General features: G+C 41.9%; 1 protein-coding gene across 2 annotated transcripts in view; it reads left to right on the forward strand.

The window, feature by feature from the left end:
* Nucleotides 1–15,679, forward strand: part of dnah12 (dynein, axonemal, heavy chain 12) — a 393,315-nt gene that overhangs the window by 61,645 nt on the left and 315,991 nt on the right. Inside the window, exons 9-11 of one of the 2 annotated variants that reach the window (XM_070895275.1) lie at nt 8,088–8,276; nt 8,840–9,002; nt 11,335–11,426. In XM_070895275.1, the coding sequence (XP_070751376.1) occupies nt 8,088–8,276; nt 8,840–9,002; nt 11,335–11,426 (444 nt within the window). Of the gene's footprint in view, nt 1–8,087; nt 8,277–8,839; nt 9,003–11,334; nt 11,427–15,679 lie in introns of those variants that run through there. The other variant, XM_070895274.1, reaches the window with a different exon arrangement.

Here is a 15,679-nt window from a genome sequence, read left to right on the forward strand (position 1 = left end):
ACACCGTCCTGAGGAACTCCTGCAGCGATGTCCTGGGGCTGAGATGATTGGCCTTCAAACAACTACAACCATCTTCATTTGTGCTAGGTAGGACTCCAGCCAGTGCAGAGTTTTCCCCCTGATTCCCATTGACTTCAATTTTATTAGGGCTTCTTGATTCCACACTCTGTCAAATACTGCCTTGATGTCGAGGGTAGTCACTCTCAACCAACCTCTGGAATTCAGATCTTTTGTCCATGTTTGGACCAAGGCTGTAATAAGATCTGGAGCCGAGTGGTCATGGTGGAACCCAAACTGAGCATTGGTGAGCAGGTTATTACTGAGTAAGTGTCGCTTGATAGCACTGTCGACGACACCTTCTATCACTTTGCTGATGATTGAGAGTAGACTGATAGAACGGTAATTGGCTGGATTGGATTTATCCTGCTTTTTGTGGACTGGACATACCTGGGCAGTTTCCACATTGTCGGGTAGATGCCAGTGTTGTAGCTGTACTGGAGCAGCTTGGCTAGAGGCACGGCTAGTTCTGGAGCACAAGTCTTCAGCACAACAGCCGGGATGTTGTCGGGGCCCATAGCCTTTGCTGTATCCAGTGCTCTCAGCTGTTTCGTGATATCATGTGGAATAAATTGAATTGACTTAAGACGGACGTCTGTGATGGTGTGTGTAATATATAGCTCCATCTAGTGGACCACTGCTCTATCTAGTGGACTACTGTGGTAATGGAGCCATTGCTGTAAATAAAAGCATCAGGTGACAGGTCACCTGACAAGTTCTGCGTTGAAGCCATCTTGTAAGCGTGTGTTTATGATGTCGTAGAACAGATACCACATTGACGATGAGGAATAGGATAATCGGATTCCCTAGCTGAAATGTTTTTGGCTGATGATTCCAGCCAAACAACAGAGACTTGCAGAAGTCCTTTGTTTTGTAGAACAGCTAAAAATCCAAAGTAAATTTCAAGCACACTTGGTTGAACTGAAGGGTCCAGATGGCCGCGCCTATGGGAATAATAGGGCGCTCGGGTGAATTCCATCGTGGCCAAGAGATTTTTGGAGTGTATACGGAGCGGCTAGAAATGTTTTTCACCGCGAATAGTATCATCGAAATCCCCGATAATGAAAACCGTAACTGGGTGGTGTTGAAAGAAAACGTGCTATTTTCCTGAATGAAGCAGGCCCCAAGGTGTATGAAGCACTGAAAAATTTGCTTGTTCCCGTCAAGCCAAGGGACACATCAATTATGTAGATTTGCACTACAGTCCTGAGCCCCTGGAAATTGCTGAAAGTTATTGTTTTGGAACACTTGATCAATTAATTGACGAAAGTATCAGCGAGAGCATTATAGCATTAAAGAAGCTATCCATTCACTGTTATACTGAAAACTTTCAGGACCGAGCATTGCGTGACCGCTTTGTTTGTGGGATGAAAAATGAAGCAATCAGTTGTTGACAACTCCTAACTTGACTTCTGATATAGCTTGTCAGACAGCTATGTCAATAGACATGGCTGACCAATATTCCCAAGAATTTCATACCGTTTCCAGTCATCAGACAACTGAGGTGATCACATGCTGGTTAAAAATAAAAGGCAGTTGGGCCCCAAGGCCTCAGCAACTGGCCAAAGTAAGAGCATTGAAGTAGTGCTATTGGTGCCTGAGACAACACATTGCTCAAAGTTGTCCATATGTGAAGGCAGAGTGTTTCTTCTGCAAGAAAACTGGGCATCTTGCAAAGGCATGCCGACTGAAGAGTAAACCAACTCTCAAGGCTATAAGTAGAAATTCCCAGAGACTACATAGCATGGAAGAAAAGCAACCGGACGAAGAGATGCACGTTATCAGGAGCATGAGGGTATCTAACAGCGATTCAAAAAGTATCATCCAAGTAGATGTTGTAAGAACCAGGATACCCATGGAAATAGACACTGGCGCATCCGTGAGCATAGTACTGGAATCGCTATATCTCAACAAGTTGAGTGATTGTCCACTGGAGAAGTCAAATATAGAGCTGCGAGGCTACTCAGGAGAGAAAATTCCTGTAGTAGGATGTATCACTGTACCGGTGAAATACAAGGATCAATTTCAGAGCTTACAGAGTAGTGGCAGGAGACGAGCCTGCCTTACTAGGTAGAAATTGGTTGGGATCACTGAAGCTGGATTGGAATGAGATTTTTTCATGTTGAAATGAGATTTGCATCAAAGGATGATGTCATCAAGAAGTATCCGAAGGTGTTTTGCGAAGCAGGCAGTCCGATCAGGGTACAAAAGGACACTAGACCAGTATACTGTACCGTACCATACCATACGCACTCAAGGAGAGAGTTGAGCAAGAACTCCAAAGACTAGAGACTGAGAACATTATCTCTAAGATAGATCTATGTAATTGGGCTACACCCATTGGCAGGCGGGGCATTCCTAAGTTGTACCTCAGTCAGATGGTAAGGTAAGGTTGTGTGGTGATTATAAAGTAACCATAAACCAGTTCTAGAGAGTAATCTCCCCAATACATTGCCAAATGTAGCAGATTTGTTCATAATGCTGACAGGTGGTCAGATCTTCTCAAAGTTAGATCTTACAAATACCTACTTACAACTGGAGCTAGATGAGGAGTCCAAGTCATGCTTGACTATAAAAACTCATCTAGACCTACATCAATTTAATAGGTTACCATTTGTAGTGTCTTCCGCCCCCGCCATACCAAGGGGTGATGAACCAGATTTTGCAAACAGGCAAAACCATAATAACATATTGAATGAAGTGCTCAAACAGCTAGAGAAGCACAGAGTAGGAGTGGCTGCTCACAAGTGAGTTATTTCAAAACTCAGTGGAGTACAGAGAAGATAGAAATGGTTTACATCCAATCAAGGGAAAGCTGGATGCAATTCGAAATGCACCCACTCCCAAGAATGTCACTGAACTTCGATCATTTTTAGGTCTTTTGAACTATTATGGAAAGATCCTACCAAATTTGACTACAGTGTTACAGCCACTGAATGAGTTGTTGAAAAAACAGGTCCATTGGAAGTGGTCAGAAGAATGTGATGCAGCATTCAAGTAGTGTAAAAGCCAGTTGGTAGAGAGCACCATGTTAGTTCACTATGACATATCTAAGGAGATCAAGCTAGCATGTGACACCTCTCCGAATGGAGTTGGGGCAGTGATCTCTCATGTATTACATAGTGGGGAGGAGAGACCAATTGCTTTTGCTTCACGCACTCTCAGTGTAATTATGTGCAAATCGAAAGGGAAGCTTTTGTATTAAATTTTTGGGATCAAGAAGTTCCACAAATACTTGTATGGTTGTAAGTTTACCATCGTTACGGACCATAAGCCCCTGACAGCAATCCTCCATTCAACATCCCCAGTTCCAACATTAGCTGCAGCCCAAATGCAGAGATGGGCTTTGATTTTTGTCAGCATATATGCAAGACATTGAGTACAGATGATCAGCTGACCACAGTAATGCTGATGCTATGTCCAGGTTGCCATCCCCATCACAAGTTACACTCAATAGGGAAGAAGTGTTCTATTTTTCATACATTGATGAACTGCCAGTCACAGCTGAAGAAATTGGTAGAGCAACCAAACGTGACCCAGTTATGTCAAAGGTGTATGATTACATAGCAAAAGGCTGGCCAAACCAGGTATCCGAGCAAGATATTCATCCATACTTTGTTCGTAGGACTGAATTATCAGTGGATAAAGATTGTATCATGTGGGGTGCAAGAGTAGTTATTCCAAATAAATTCAGGTCCAGTCTATTAGGAGACCTCCATGACCAGCACCTGGGAATGTGCTTGACCAAGCATTTTACACGCAGTTACTTATGGTGGCCAGGTCTAGATAAAGATATATATCGTTAGTCAGTGTATAACATGTTAAATGGTAAGCAAGAAACCACCATCAGTACCATTACAGCCATGGAACTGGCCTCCCAGGGTGTGGCAAAGGTTACATATCGAGCTAGAAAAACAGCAATTGTTCATTGTGATGGATAGCCATTCAAAGTGGGTAGAGGTGTTTCCGATGCAGAAAATAATAACAAGTAAAACATTAGACAATTTTCAGATTATTTTCTTCATATTGCCTCTCAGAAGAGATTGTGTCTGATAATGGGCCATAGTTTTGTTCAGAAGAATTTGCACAGTTCACGAGCGGAAACGGTGTGAAACATACCAAGGTTCCAGCGTACCACCCTGCTTCAAATGGTGCAGCAGAGTGCACAGTACAAATTGTAAAATGTGCTCTCATCAAACAAATGTTGGATCCAAATCCAAAGAAATAGCAGTTGTTGTTGGACCACAAATTGGCTAATTTTCTAATTACTTATCGTAATACTCTTCATACAACTACTGGTAGAACACCAGCAGAGTTGTTTCTCAAACGACAGCCACGAACCAGGTTCTCGTTGTTAAAGCCAAACTTGGCACAGTCTGTAGAAGAGAAACAATTAAGACAGAAAGAAAATCATGATAGAGGTAGAGTAAGAGAGAGAAGTGTGAAATTGAATCAGGAGGTTAGAGTGAAGAACCATCACCATAAATGGTTAAAGTGGTTACCAGGAAGAATAGTGAAGATATGTGGTCCTCGCACATATTTGGTCAAGATGTTTGATCATGGACTGGTTAGGTCTGTTCACATTGATCATATTTTACCTACAGATGTGGAAGGAGTTAAAAGTTGGAATGATTCAATTATTTCTGACTCATCAGATAGTCTTGTTACAAGTGGAGTACCAGTAGCAAATCCTACATCAGATGTACTAGAAACAAATCCAAGAGAAAGTCAGAATTTAAGTCTGTGAGTCCAAGTCAGGCAGACAGTCTGAAGTTGTTGAGTGTTCAAATATAGATCAAGGGCATTCTTTGGAGGAAAACTCTCCTCTGGCTCAGCCTGGAATGAGTCTAAGTTCGACACCATGTTTGGGAAGTTCTGTTCGAGAGTGAAGGTACCCTCTTCGAAATAGGAAACAAGTTGTTAAGTTTGACTTATAAATATGGCAAAATAAGTCCATATCTTTTATTATGCATAACCATGCAAGTTATGTATGATGGTTATATTGTTATAATTACACTTCTCCCTCCTTAATGAAGAAGTAATATAGCTCCATCTAGTGGACTGCTGTGGTATTGCAGCCATTGCTGTATCTACAATAAAAGCATCAAGTGACAGGTCATCTAACAAGTTCCTGAGTTGAAGCCACCTTGTGATGTAGAGAATATATCACATTGTGGACCTCAGTTGGAGGCCGATATGGATCATTCCCACGGCACTTCTGGCTGAAGATGGTTGAAAATGCTTCAGGCTTGAGGATGGTGATGTTCATGGAGTCTCCTCCTCCTGTTAGTTGATTAATTGTACAGCTTCATTCATGACTGGATGTGGCAGGACTGCAGAGCTTTGATCTGATCTGTTGGTTGTGGGATCACTTAGCTCTGTCTATAGCATGCTGCTTCTGTTTTTAATATGCATGTAGTCCTGTGTTGCAGCTTCCCCAGTTGGCACCTCATTTTTAGGTACGTCTGGTGCTGCTCCTGGCATGCTCTTCTACACTCCTCATCGAACGAGGGTTGGTCCCCACTCTTGATGGTAATGGTAGACTAAGGGATATGCCAAGCCATGAGGTTACAGATTGTGGTGCAATACAATTTTGCAGCTGCTGATGCCTCACAGTGCCTCATGGATGCCCAGTTTTGAGCTGTTCGATCTGTTCTGAATCTATCCCATTTAGCACGGTGGTAGTGCCACACAATACAATGGAGGTATCCTCAGTGTGAAGGTGGGACTTCGTCTTCACAAGGTCTGTGCAGTGGTCACTGCTACTAATACTGTCATGGATAGATGCCTCTGCGGCAGGTAGATTGGTGAAGATGAGGTCAAGTAGGTATTTCCCTCATGTTGGTTCTCTCACCACAGGCCCAGGGCCAGTCTGGCAGCTATTGTCCTTCAGGACTCGGCCAGTAGTGGTGCTACTGAGCAACCCTTGGTGATGGATATTGAAGATCCCCATCCAGAATATATTCTGTGCCCTTGCTACCCTCAGTGCTTCTTCCAAGTTGTGTTCAACATGGAGGAGTACTGATTCATCAACTGAGGGAAGATAGTCGGTGGTAATCAGCAGGAAGTTTCCTTGCCCATGCTTGACCTGAAGCCATGAGACTTCATGGGTTTGGAGTCAATGCTGAGAATCGCCAGGGACACTCCTCCCTAACTGTGTTCCCTGTGTCACCATATCTGGTGAGTTTGTCCTGATGGTGGGATAGGACATACTCGGGAATTGTGATGGAGGATTCTGGGATGTTGACTGAAAGGTATGATTATGTGAGAACGACTGTGGGACACCTCTTTCAATTTTGGCTTAAGTCCCCAGATGTTAGTGAGGAGGACTTTGCAGGATCAACAAAACTGAATGTGCCTTTGTCGTGTCCGAAGCCGGTGCCTAGGTCGTCCTATATTATTTACTTATTTATTGCATGGATGCGATTTGTAATTTTGCTACTCACAAGGCTGAAATAACTTCAGGCTTTTGGTGGATTTGTTTTAAAAATAATAGCCTAGAAATTGAACCGCGTAGCGCCCACCTTTCAGGTCCCCTATAGGGTGAGCAGGAAGCATGTGCACAATTCCAGCCAGGAATGCCCTGCCTGCCATATTGGTACAGGAGGAGGTGCGTGCGGCAGGAGCACAGGCCAGCAACATTCTAAGTGGAAATTGATCTGTACAGATTAGACTCCTGCGCTGTTTACAGAACCTGTTGGTCATTTTGGGTCGTTGCAGCACTTCAGTTGTTATGTGTTGACCTTGCTCAGCACAACATGACACTAACCGGCATGAAGAATGTGGCTATCATTGTGGAATAGCTGACAGTGTGTGTGTGAGAGAGATGTGAGTTGTGGGTAAGTGAAGTTTGTAATCGTGTTTAGCATGTGAGAATGAAGAGAAGGATGTTTAGTGAAGCATGGTGCAGTAATTGCAAATGTGGTGGGGGAAGCGCAGAGTTCAGAGTGCTGTAATTGTTGGAGCTATGATGGAAAATTATTTTAGCAGTGCTCTTTAGTTAGATTAGTGAATTTTTTCCAGCACAGCAATTGTGTCCTTGTGGCAATGCTCCTGACAATGCCCTCAACGACCTCCTCCCACTGCCTCCTCATCAGATGTCTGGAAAGCTTCCTGACCCCTGCGTAAAAAGGGATATCCCTCCTCCTGCACCAACGCCTCCAGTGCAGCATCAAAGAACCTTGGTGCCCATTCTCTTCCTCTTTCAGCTATTTCTTCCAGAAGTTGCAGTACAGGTTTTGCAGCCAGAATACACCTCCCCTTTAACAGGCGCTGACTGCCTTTAAGTTGTGCCCTGGCTTCCTGCTATTGCCCTCCCCTACCTCCAAAAGGTGTGCAGTCAATGAGTAGTGCTGGCTGCACACACAAATCATTATAATCAGCAGTCAGCACAGAATTTTCATGCTGCCTGCATGGGTACAAACTGGTGCAGATTGTCCGCACCTTATTTCCCATACACTTGTTTTTGGGTGCTATCGATTTCTAGGTGTATAATTATTGCTTGGAAGAGAATCAATGGTATTTTGTACACTCAGTAGAATTTTTCTAAAGTAAATATTTAATGAAGTACTCTGGAATGGAAACATGGGTAGACAAATTAACAGTTCTGCATTTTTTTAAAGAATTTTCAAAAGTAATATTGTCATTATAATTTCCTTTAAACATTTGAGCTATTATATTATTAGCTATACAGTTTAAAAAGTCTTTTAACTGAAATTATGCAAGTGATTGATTAAAGTCAAAAGCCCAATTTGACTTTTGATATTTATTTTCAATAAGTCATTCATTTTAACAGAGTATTTATTTATATCTAAAAGCCAATATTGCTTCAATTTAAAGCACAAAAATTAACATTTATTAATTAAGGACCAGGAATTCTTTAAAGAAATTGCCAAATAAGAGCCATCTTTTATATTTTATTTCTGCCAAATCAAATGCAATGTGAAAATTTATCAAGTTATTCAGTTTTTTGAAGGTTAAGTGATTGGATCTTAAAAGGGGGCTTAACTTTTTTGTTCTTGCTATCTAAGTTGCAAGAGTTTCTCGGAAGAACAGTAAAGGCCTACATTGAGCTTTTTGACGAAGAGGACAAATACAAGATGCCCCTGTTTCGGATGGAGTTAATATTTGATGATGATAAAATGGAGTTCTATCCCACATTTTCAGACCTGGAGGAGACGGTGCTGTTCTTGATAGCTAAAGTAGAAGATGCCATGCAGGTAGTTTCTTCCTACAATATTGACCCATCCCGCTGAAGAGATCTGAAAGATTTGAATATGTGCCATAATAAATTGATTTTATTTATTACAGTAGGTGCCTGACGGGCGACAGATCTGCTGCCGCCTGTTTAGCGCCCCCATTGAAGTTGAATTTTACCCTCAATGTATATTGTTTCAAAATTAGTTTACAAAAATACATACATTTATTTGAGAAGCCATGAAACTGAAAATGTATGGTACTGAAATGCTACAACAAAGTCAAAGAGAATTAATAATGCAAGTAATAATGTGACAAATAAGTCCTACATCTCTTGAATTTTCACAACAGAATTGTACATATTCATACTCGGGTTGACACAGACTTTTTAATTAATACATTATTTTTATCCATTAGATTGCATATACTCTAAAATAATACACAGTGGAAGAAGATTTACTCGGTGCAGTCTCTAACCTCAAATAAGTTTACAGTTTTTGTTGCAAGTAGCGCAAAAAGAAAATCTTCCCCTAATATTATTAAATTGCAGTATAATGAATTTTGTCTCCTGCTTTGCTTCAATCAGAATGTTCAAACAGTGCAGTCCTGGCTATCTGACAGTAGCACTGGTGATATTGAGAACGTCAAGGCTAAACCATCTGCTGATCTCCTAAAGTGGGCCTATTCTACACTCAAGGAAACAGTCAGAAACAACTTTGAGGGAGCTGCTGAACATTTCCAACAGTATGGTAAGCTTAGGTATTCTTGTTCTCAATTTAATAAATGCATTAACTTTCTGTGTTAATTTGTTTTATATAGCTGGGTGCATCATTTACAGTCAGGGTTTTACTAAACCAGGTTTAAAAAAAAATGAATGCAGGTCAAACCAAAAGTTTCAATCTAATTTGAAGTTTGCTCAACTTCAATAACCATCTGTGTAGTTTCTTCTTGAAAATTCATCAATAAACAAGGCTCTGTGTTGTGCCTTTATGGTTTAAAAATTGTTACCTCAATGTATACTGTTGCTGTTGCTGTGCCTGGAAATGTTTGGTATCACTGCTACCATTTTGAAAATTCATGTACTGTGCCATTATTATCAAATACATGTGTTTTAATCTTTAACCTGGTTTGGGTGGTCCAGTACCTCAAATGAATTGCTTGAAGAAATGTATCCTGTTGGGCAACATTCATAAAAGGCATTGAGTCAGCCAAGACACAACTATTTGTGTCAGACATGAACTGGAATATCTGTATCAGAAGATTTCTCTTGACTCCAAATTAATAGGTTGAAAATTTCAGTTGTCACTTGAACTCACTTGTATGAACTGCATAAGTCTCATTTTTTCTGAGATAAACTGCTAGATTGCATGCTTATGATGCTCCATCTCGAGAGCAAAAAAGAGACAAAAATGGCTGTCATGATTGAATTGCACGTCCTGCAGAGGGCTGTCATTGATGAAAGTTATGGAGTAGATGATGCAGATTATTTAATTTTCTTGGCTTGTGGGAGGAGTATGTTTGCTTGGAAAAGGAGACAATGGAGAAACAGAAAATAAATGAGTTAACATTTCCATTAACACGGCAGAGAGAAGAACATTAAGGAATGAATTTTGCTTTCAGCGATGCCGTTTGTTACACTTGCACTTACCCTCATTCTTTCTATGGGATTTTGTACTGGAAAGTACTGTAATTACAGAGCCATTTTGGCGCAGCGCCATCTACAGCGGATCTGGGACCTTTGTGAACAGGGAAAGCAACTGTGTATTTCCTTAACCAATCAGATTGAAGGATTGTTTATGAGCAGTGCAGAGTCTGAACCAGGAAGTGTCAGTTTGAATATTTAATTCAATGTCAAATCATGTATGGAAAGAAAAATAAAGGGAAAGAATGATGGGATTAAGAGAGAGAGATAAAAGAGACAGCAAGGAAAAGTTAGTGTTTTATTTCAATGTTTCTATTTTTTAAATTCTTCAACAATAATTAAAATCTGAAGAAATGAAACGTCACACTTGTGAAAGTTAATGTTCAGTGCCAGAGAGGTTGTTTGGCAGTAATTAAGACTTATCTCGCCATTAAAATTTAACTTATGCTGGAATGGACAAGCCCTAACTTTTTCTGGCGAGTTTAGTGGGTATATATCACGTAAGAACAGCAACTTCACACTGTTCCATGTATTTCAATGCTGAGTCGCTTGTTGAGATACCGTTATCATGCAGCTTTTGGAGGAGCAGGGCATCTCGGACAGCAACTTCCTGATTTCCGTGTTTAACTGCGCATGTGCGGTTGCCAGAAGTTGCTGTCCGATTTACACTTTAATAACAGTGAGCGCTGATAGCCTCATCTTTATTTCGTCAGCTGTGGCTCAGTGGGTAGCACCCTCATCTGAGTCAGAAGGTTGTGGGTTGAAGTCCCATTCCAGACACTTGATCACAAAAATCTAGGTCTGGCACTCCAGTGCAGTACTGAGGAGCTCTCCGCTGCACTGTCAGAGGTGCTGTCTTTCATTAAAACAGAGGGCTCTTTTTCTGTGATCTCAAGTGGACATAAAAGGTCCCAATGCACTATTTCAAAGAAGAGCAGGGGAGTTATCTGGCTAATATTTATCCCTCAATCTACATCATTAACACAGATTATCTGGTCATTATCACATTGCTGTTTGTGGGAGCTTGCTGTGCACAAACTGGCTGCCACGTTTCCTACATTACAACAGTGACTATGCTTCAAAAAGTACCTAATTGACTGTAAAGCGTCTTGGTGGATGTGAAAGGCGCTATATAAATACAAGTGTTTCTATTTCTTTCTTTCAAAATCCGGCCCGGATTGTTCATACATTAACATCACTCACAGTAATTTCCAGGCTAGAGGGTTTAATGAAATAATCTCTTGGTTGATATATTGAAGAAGAAGCCTTGTACCCAAGTGCAGTTCAAAATCTGTTTTATTCACCAGATAAGGGGTTGCCTTTGGGAGAAGCTTTATGTTAACAGTGATTTTTTTTTTATCATGATGCAATAACAATATTGGTGGGAATGGTTTATTTCAGGTGTTAGTTCCATGAATCTTCTATGTCTCTTTCCATAGTTAACAATTATGACTGGCTAATAAATGGAACCGCCAATGAACGTGTACAGAAATTCATGGAAGAACAACATTCATTCGATGTATACACAGATGTAAGTTTATGCCATGAATAATCAAGCTTCCACTTTTACTACTACCTTGAGCACTGAAAGGTTACCATCTTGCTAAATGTCTAATTTAGTGTTGTAGTTTATATTAAAAGGTAACTTTATGGAATATCTCCACTCTCATAGGGCTCAAGTTTTGGATGTCCTCCCAGAACAATGCGCTCCTAGAGGCCCGCCTATTTTTTAGAATTTAAAAAAAGCACCTAAAACTTACCTCGCGATTCTCCGAGTCCAGCAGGCCTGTTTCATAGTCAGTGCAGCGCAACACAAGCAGATGGGGGGCGGAGTTACAGCCCTGCGCTAAAAAGATTGCCGGCAGCTGTGCACGTGCGCAGTAGCTCCTGGCCCTCCCAGCGCGTCCTGTCCCCGGGCGACCCTATCCCTGGCCGAAGGGACGTCGCCCCATCCCAGGCCGAGTGGCCTGCCTGCCTTACCTCTCGGTGGTGGGGTTTGCCTGACCAGCACCTCTTCGGCAGCGGGACTTGCCCGAACTCCTCCCCGGCGGCGGGCCCACCCGAGCACCTCTTCAGCGGCGGGGCCTGTCCGACCAGCTCTTCGGCAGGCTGTTGGAGGGCTCCTGGTGCTGCAATAGGTGAGTAGAAACTTTACATTTTTTATTTATTGATTTTTAAATTTTTTTTAATTTTTAATTTTTAAATTTTACATTTTTTTTGATTGATTTATTGGTTGATTTATTGATTTATTTATCATTTATTATTGATGATTACTCTTTATTGGTAAAAGTGAAATGTTTAATACTTTGTAAAATCCCCTAACTTCCCTCTAACTTCCCTCCCCCCTCCGCTCCCCCCATCTCTCGCTACCTGCGCCTAATTTATAAAGCATAGGCAAGATTTTTCTGAGCGTACAAAAATCAACACTTACTCTGTTCTAAGTTAGTTTGGAGTAACTTTTCACTGCCTAAACTTGCAAAACAGGTGTAAGTGGCTGGTAGCGCCCCCTTTTGGAAAAAAAAGTGTACTAAAGCAAATCTATTCTAACTAACTAGAACTGGAGCAAAGTAAATGCAAAGAATTGCGATTTCTAAGATATTCCATACTAAACGAGTTGCTCCAAAAAAATAGGAGAAACTTGGGCCCATAGAGAGGTGTCCTCTGCTAGCCTTGAAGTCTTGCTGTTGAATCTTTCTTCTAATCCCTGAAATTCCCTTTGCAGGGCCTCAATTTTATCCTTCCTATGTCATTAATTCTAAAATGAACCATTACTTCTGCATGTTTTGATTCTCTCAAAGCTTTTGTATCTGCTTTTTATTCCTTATCCTGTCACTCGGGACTCTATTGTGGCTACAAAAAGATATGTATATTCCCCTCACTATTGAATCTCCTGCTACTGAGCTTTGCACTTTACTTTTCCCCCTTTTGGCAACTATTTGCCTTGCAGTGCTGTGGTATTGCTTTTGCTTGTCCTCCTACAAGTTGTATCCATTGTCACAAGTTTTCAGTATTGAATAACTGTTAATTTAACACGGTCAGTGGATTCCTGCATGGCTTTCTATCAGCTCTGCCTACCCTGATAGATGATTACACATTTCTCTTCTTCACCAATTTTATGTACCTGATTAACATCATACTTGCTTGACCATTGAGAAGAAATCATTTGATCATTAAATGAGCTTGCTTTAAGCTCAAAAATAGAGGCTGCTATAACCAGGCCACTTAGCTCCAGACCGCATTACAGCCTTGATCCAAACATAGATGCGAGAACTGAATGTCAGAGGAGAGGTGAGACTAACTGCCCTTTGTCCGAGTGTGGCACCAATGAGCCTGATCTAAATCGATATCATTGGAAAAACCCTCTAGAATTCATACTTGAAGCACAGAAAGTGGTAATAGTTGTTGGGCATTACTCATTGCAGCCTCAGGAGATCACTGCAGAGTTCCTTCGGGCAGTGTCTTTGGCCCAAACATCTTCAGCTGCTTCATCAGTGACCTTCTTTCCATCATGTGAAGAGGACACAAAGTGTCTGCAAAGGGATATAGATAGGTTAAAGCAGCGGGCAAAATTTTGGCCGATGGAGTATAATGTGGGAAAATGTGAGGTTATCCACTTTGGTAGGAAGAATAGAAAGGCAAAATATTATTTAAATGGAGAGAGACTACAGAATGCTGCGGTACAGAAGGATCTGGGTGTCCTTGTACATGAAACACAAAAAGTTAGCATGCAGGTACAGCAAGCGAATAGGAAGGCAAATGGAATGTTGGCCTTTATTGCAAGGGGGATGGAGTATAAAAGTAAGGATGTCTTGCTACAACTGTACTAGGCGTTGGTGAGACCATACCTGGAGTAGTGCGTACAGTTTTGGTCTCCTTATTTAAGAAGAGATATACTTGCATTGGAGGCAGTTTAGAGAAGGTTCACTTGGTTGATTCCTGGGATGAAGGGGTTATCTTAGGAGGAAAGGTTGGGCCTGTACTCACTGAAGTTTAGAAGAATGAATCGTATTGAAACATACAAGATTCTGAGGGGCTTGACAGGATAAATGCTGAGAGGATGTTTCCCCTCGTGGGGGAATCTAGAACTAGAGGGTGTAATATATGAATAAAGAGTCTGACTGGATACTGTAGCTCAAAGTATAGTGTGATCTTAGTCTTTTATTGCAGGTCCCCAGAGTGCTTCTCCAGCCTGTGAGGCCTCCTTAAATACCAGTGCTCCCAAGGGATTGTGGGATCCCTTGGGACTCCGGCGGATGAGCCCTCTGGTGGCTGTACAAGGAATATACAAGTTTACATACATAACAGGGGGCACAGTTTCAGAATAAGGGGTCGCCCATTTAAAATGGAGATGAAGAGGAATTTCTTCTCTGAGGGTCTTGAATCTTTGGCATTATCTACCCCAGAGAGCGGTGGAAGCTGAGTCGTTGAATATATTCAAGGCTGGGATAGACAGATTGTTGAACTATAGGGGAGTCCAGGGTTATGGTGAACAGGCAGGAAAGTGGAGTTGAAGCCATGATCAGATCAGCCATGATCGTATTGAATGGCAGAGCAATCTCGAGGGGCCCTGTGGCCTACTCCAGCTCCTATTTCTGATGTTTTAAGGTCAGGAATGGGGTAGTTTACCAACAATTCCAGTGCTCAGCTCCATTCACAACTCCCCTGATAATTAAGCATCCCATGCCAGATTACAGCAGGACCTGGACAGCATACAGACTTAGTATGACAAATAACTGGTAGCATTTGCATTACATAAGTGCTATCAGTGATCATCTGCAACAAGAAGAATATCAAATACCTTCCCTTGAACTTCAGTAGCACCACCATTACTACGTCCCACTATCAGCATCCTAGGGAGCACCATTAACCAGAAGCTTAACTGAACCAGCCACGCCAACACTCTGACTACAGGAGTTGGGCAGTGGCTGAATACTCTGTGACAAGTGACTTACCTGCTGAACCCTCAAAGTCTCTCCACCATTTACAAGGCTTAAGTCAGAAAAATGAAAGCGTATTCACCATTCACCTGGATGGACGCAGCTGCAACAACACTTGAAGCTTGACAGCATTCGGTGCATTGCTCTCGTCGGTTTAGAGTCCCTTAGTGCTTCATGTAGGTGGTCGCCAAAGTCGCACGGTGCAGCCAGTCTCCTTAAGTGTTCCAATCTTTCTACAAAAGCGTCCCAATCTTCCCCATTGGTAAATTGCTGAAGGATGCTGAGATTCGACATGCTGAGCGTGTGGTTCGTGACCTCGTATCCCATCCTCGTCGCCAGTTGTAGTGTATGTAGGCACCTTTAGTAATGACTCCACGAGGCAGGGTAAGATACTTAAACTGTGTGGACCTGTAGTCCTTTATTTGCAGCTCCTGAATGAGGACAACAAGCTGCGAGTTCAGGTAACCCTTAGGTCAGCAGCAGCAGCACCCTCTGGTGTACAGGTAGGGTGTGTACAGTACAAGGGTACATTCACTGTGGCATAACAGTGTTACAGACATCACACAGTAAACAGGCATGCATACACAACACTATCCACCCCTTCCACCACTGGTTCATTATGGCTACAGTATGTACTAGCTACAGTATGATCTGCAGCAACTCACCAAGCTTACTTCAACAGTCCTTCCAGCTCCATGACTTCTACCACAGAAATGAAGGACAAGAGCAGCAATAGCAATAACACTCGCTCCAAGTTTCCTCCAAATCACACATCATCGTAATTTATACATATGTTATTATTTGTTAATCATTGCTAGGTAAAAATCCTGGAATTCCTTACCTAACA

Source organism: Pristiophorus japonicus, chromosome 12 (genome assembly GCF_044704955.1).
Source record: "Pristiophorus japonicus isolate sPriJap1 chromosome 12, sPriJap1.hap1, whole genome shotgun sequence".
Classification (NCBI taxonomy): domain Eukaryota; kingdom Metazoa; phylum Chordata; class Chondrichthyes; family Pristiophoridae; genus Pristiophorus; species Pristiophorus japonicus.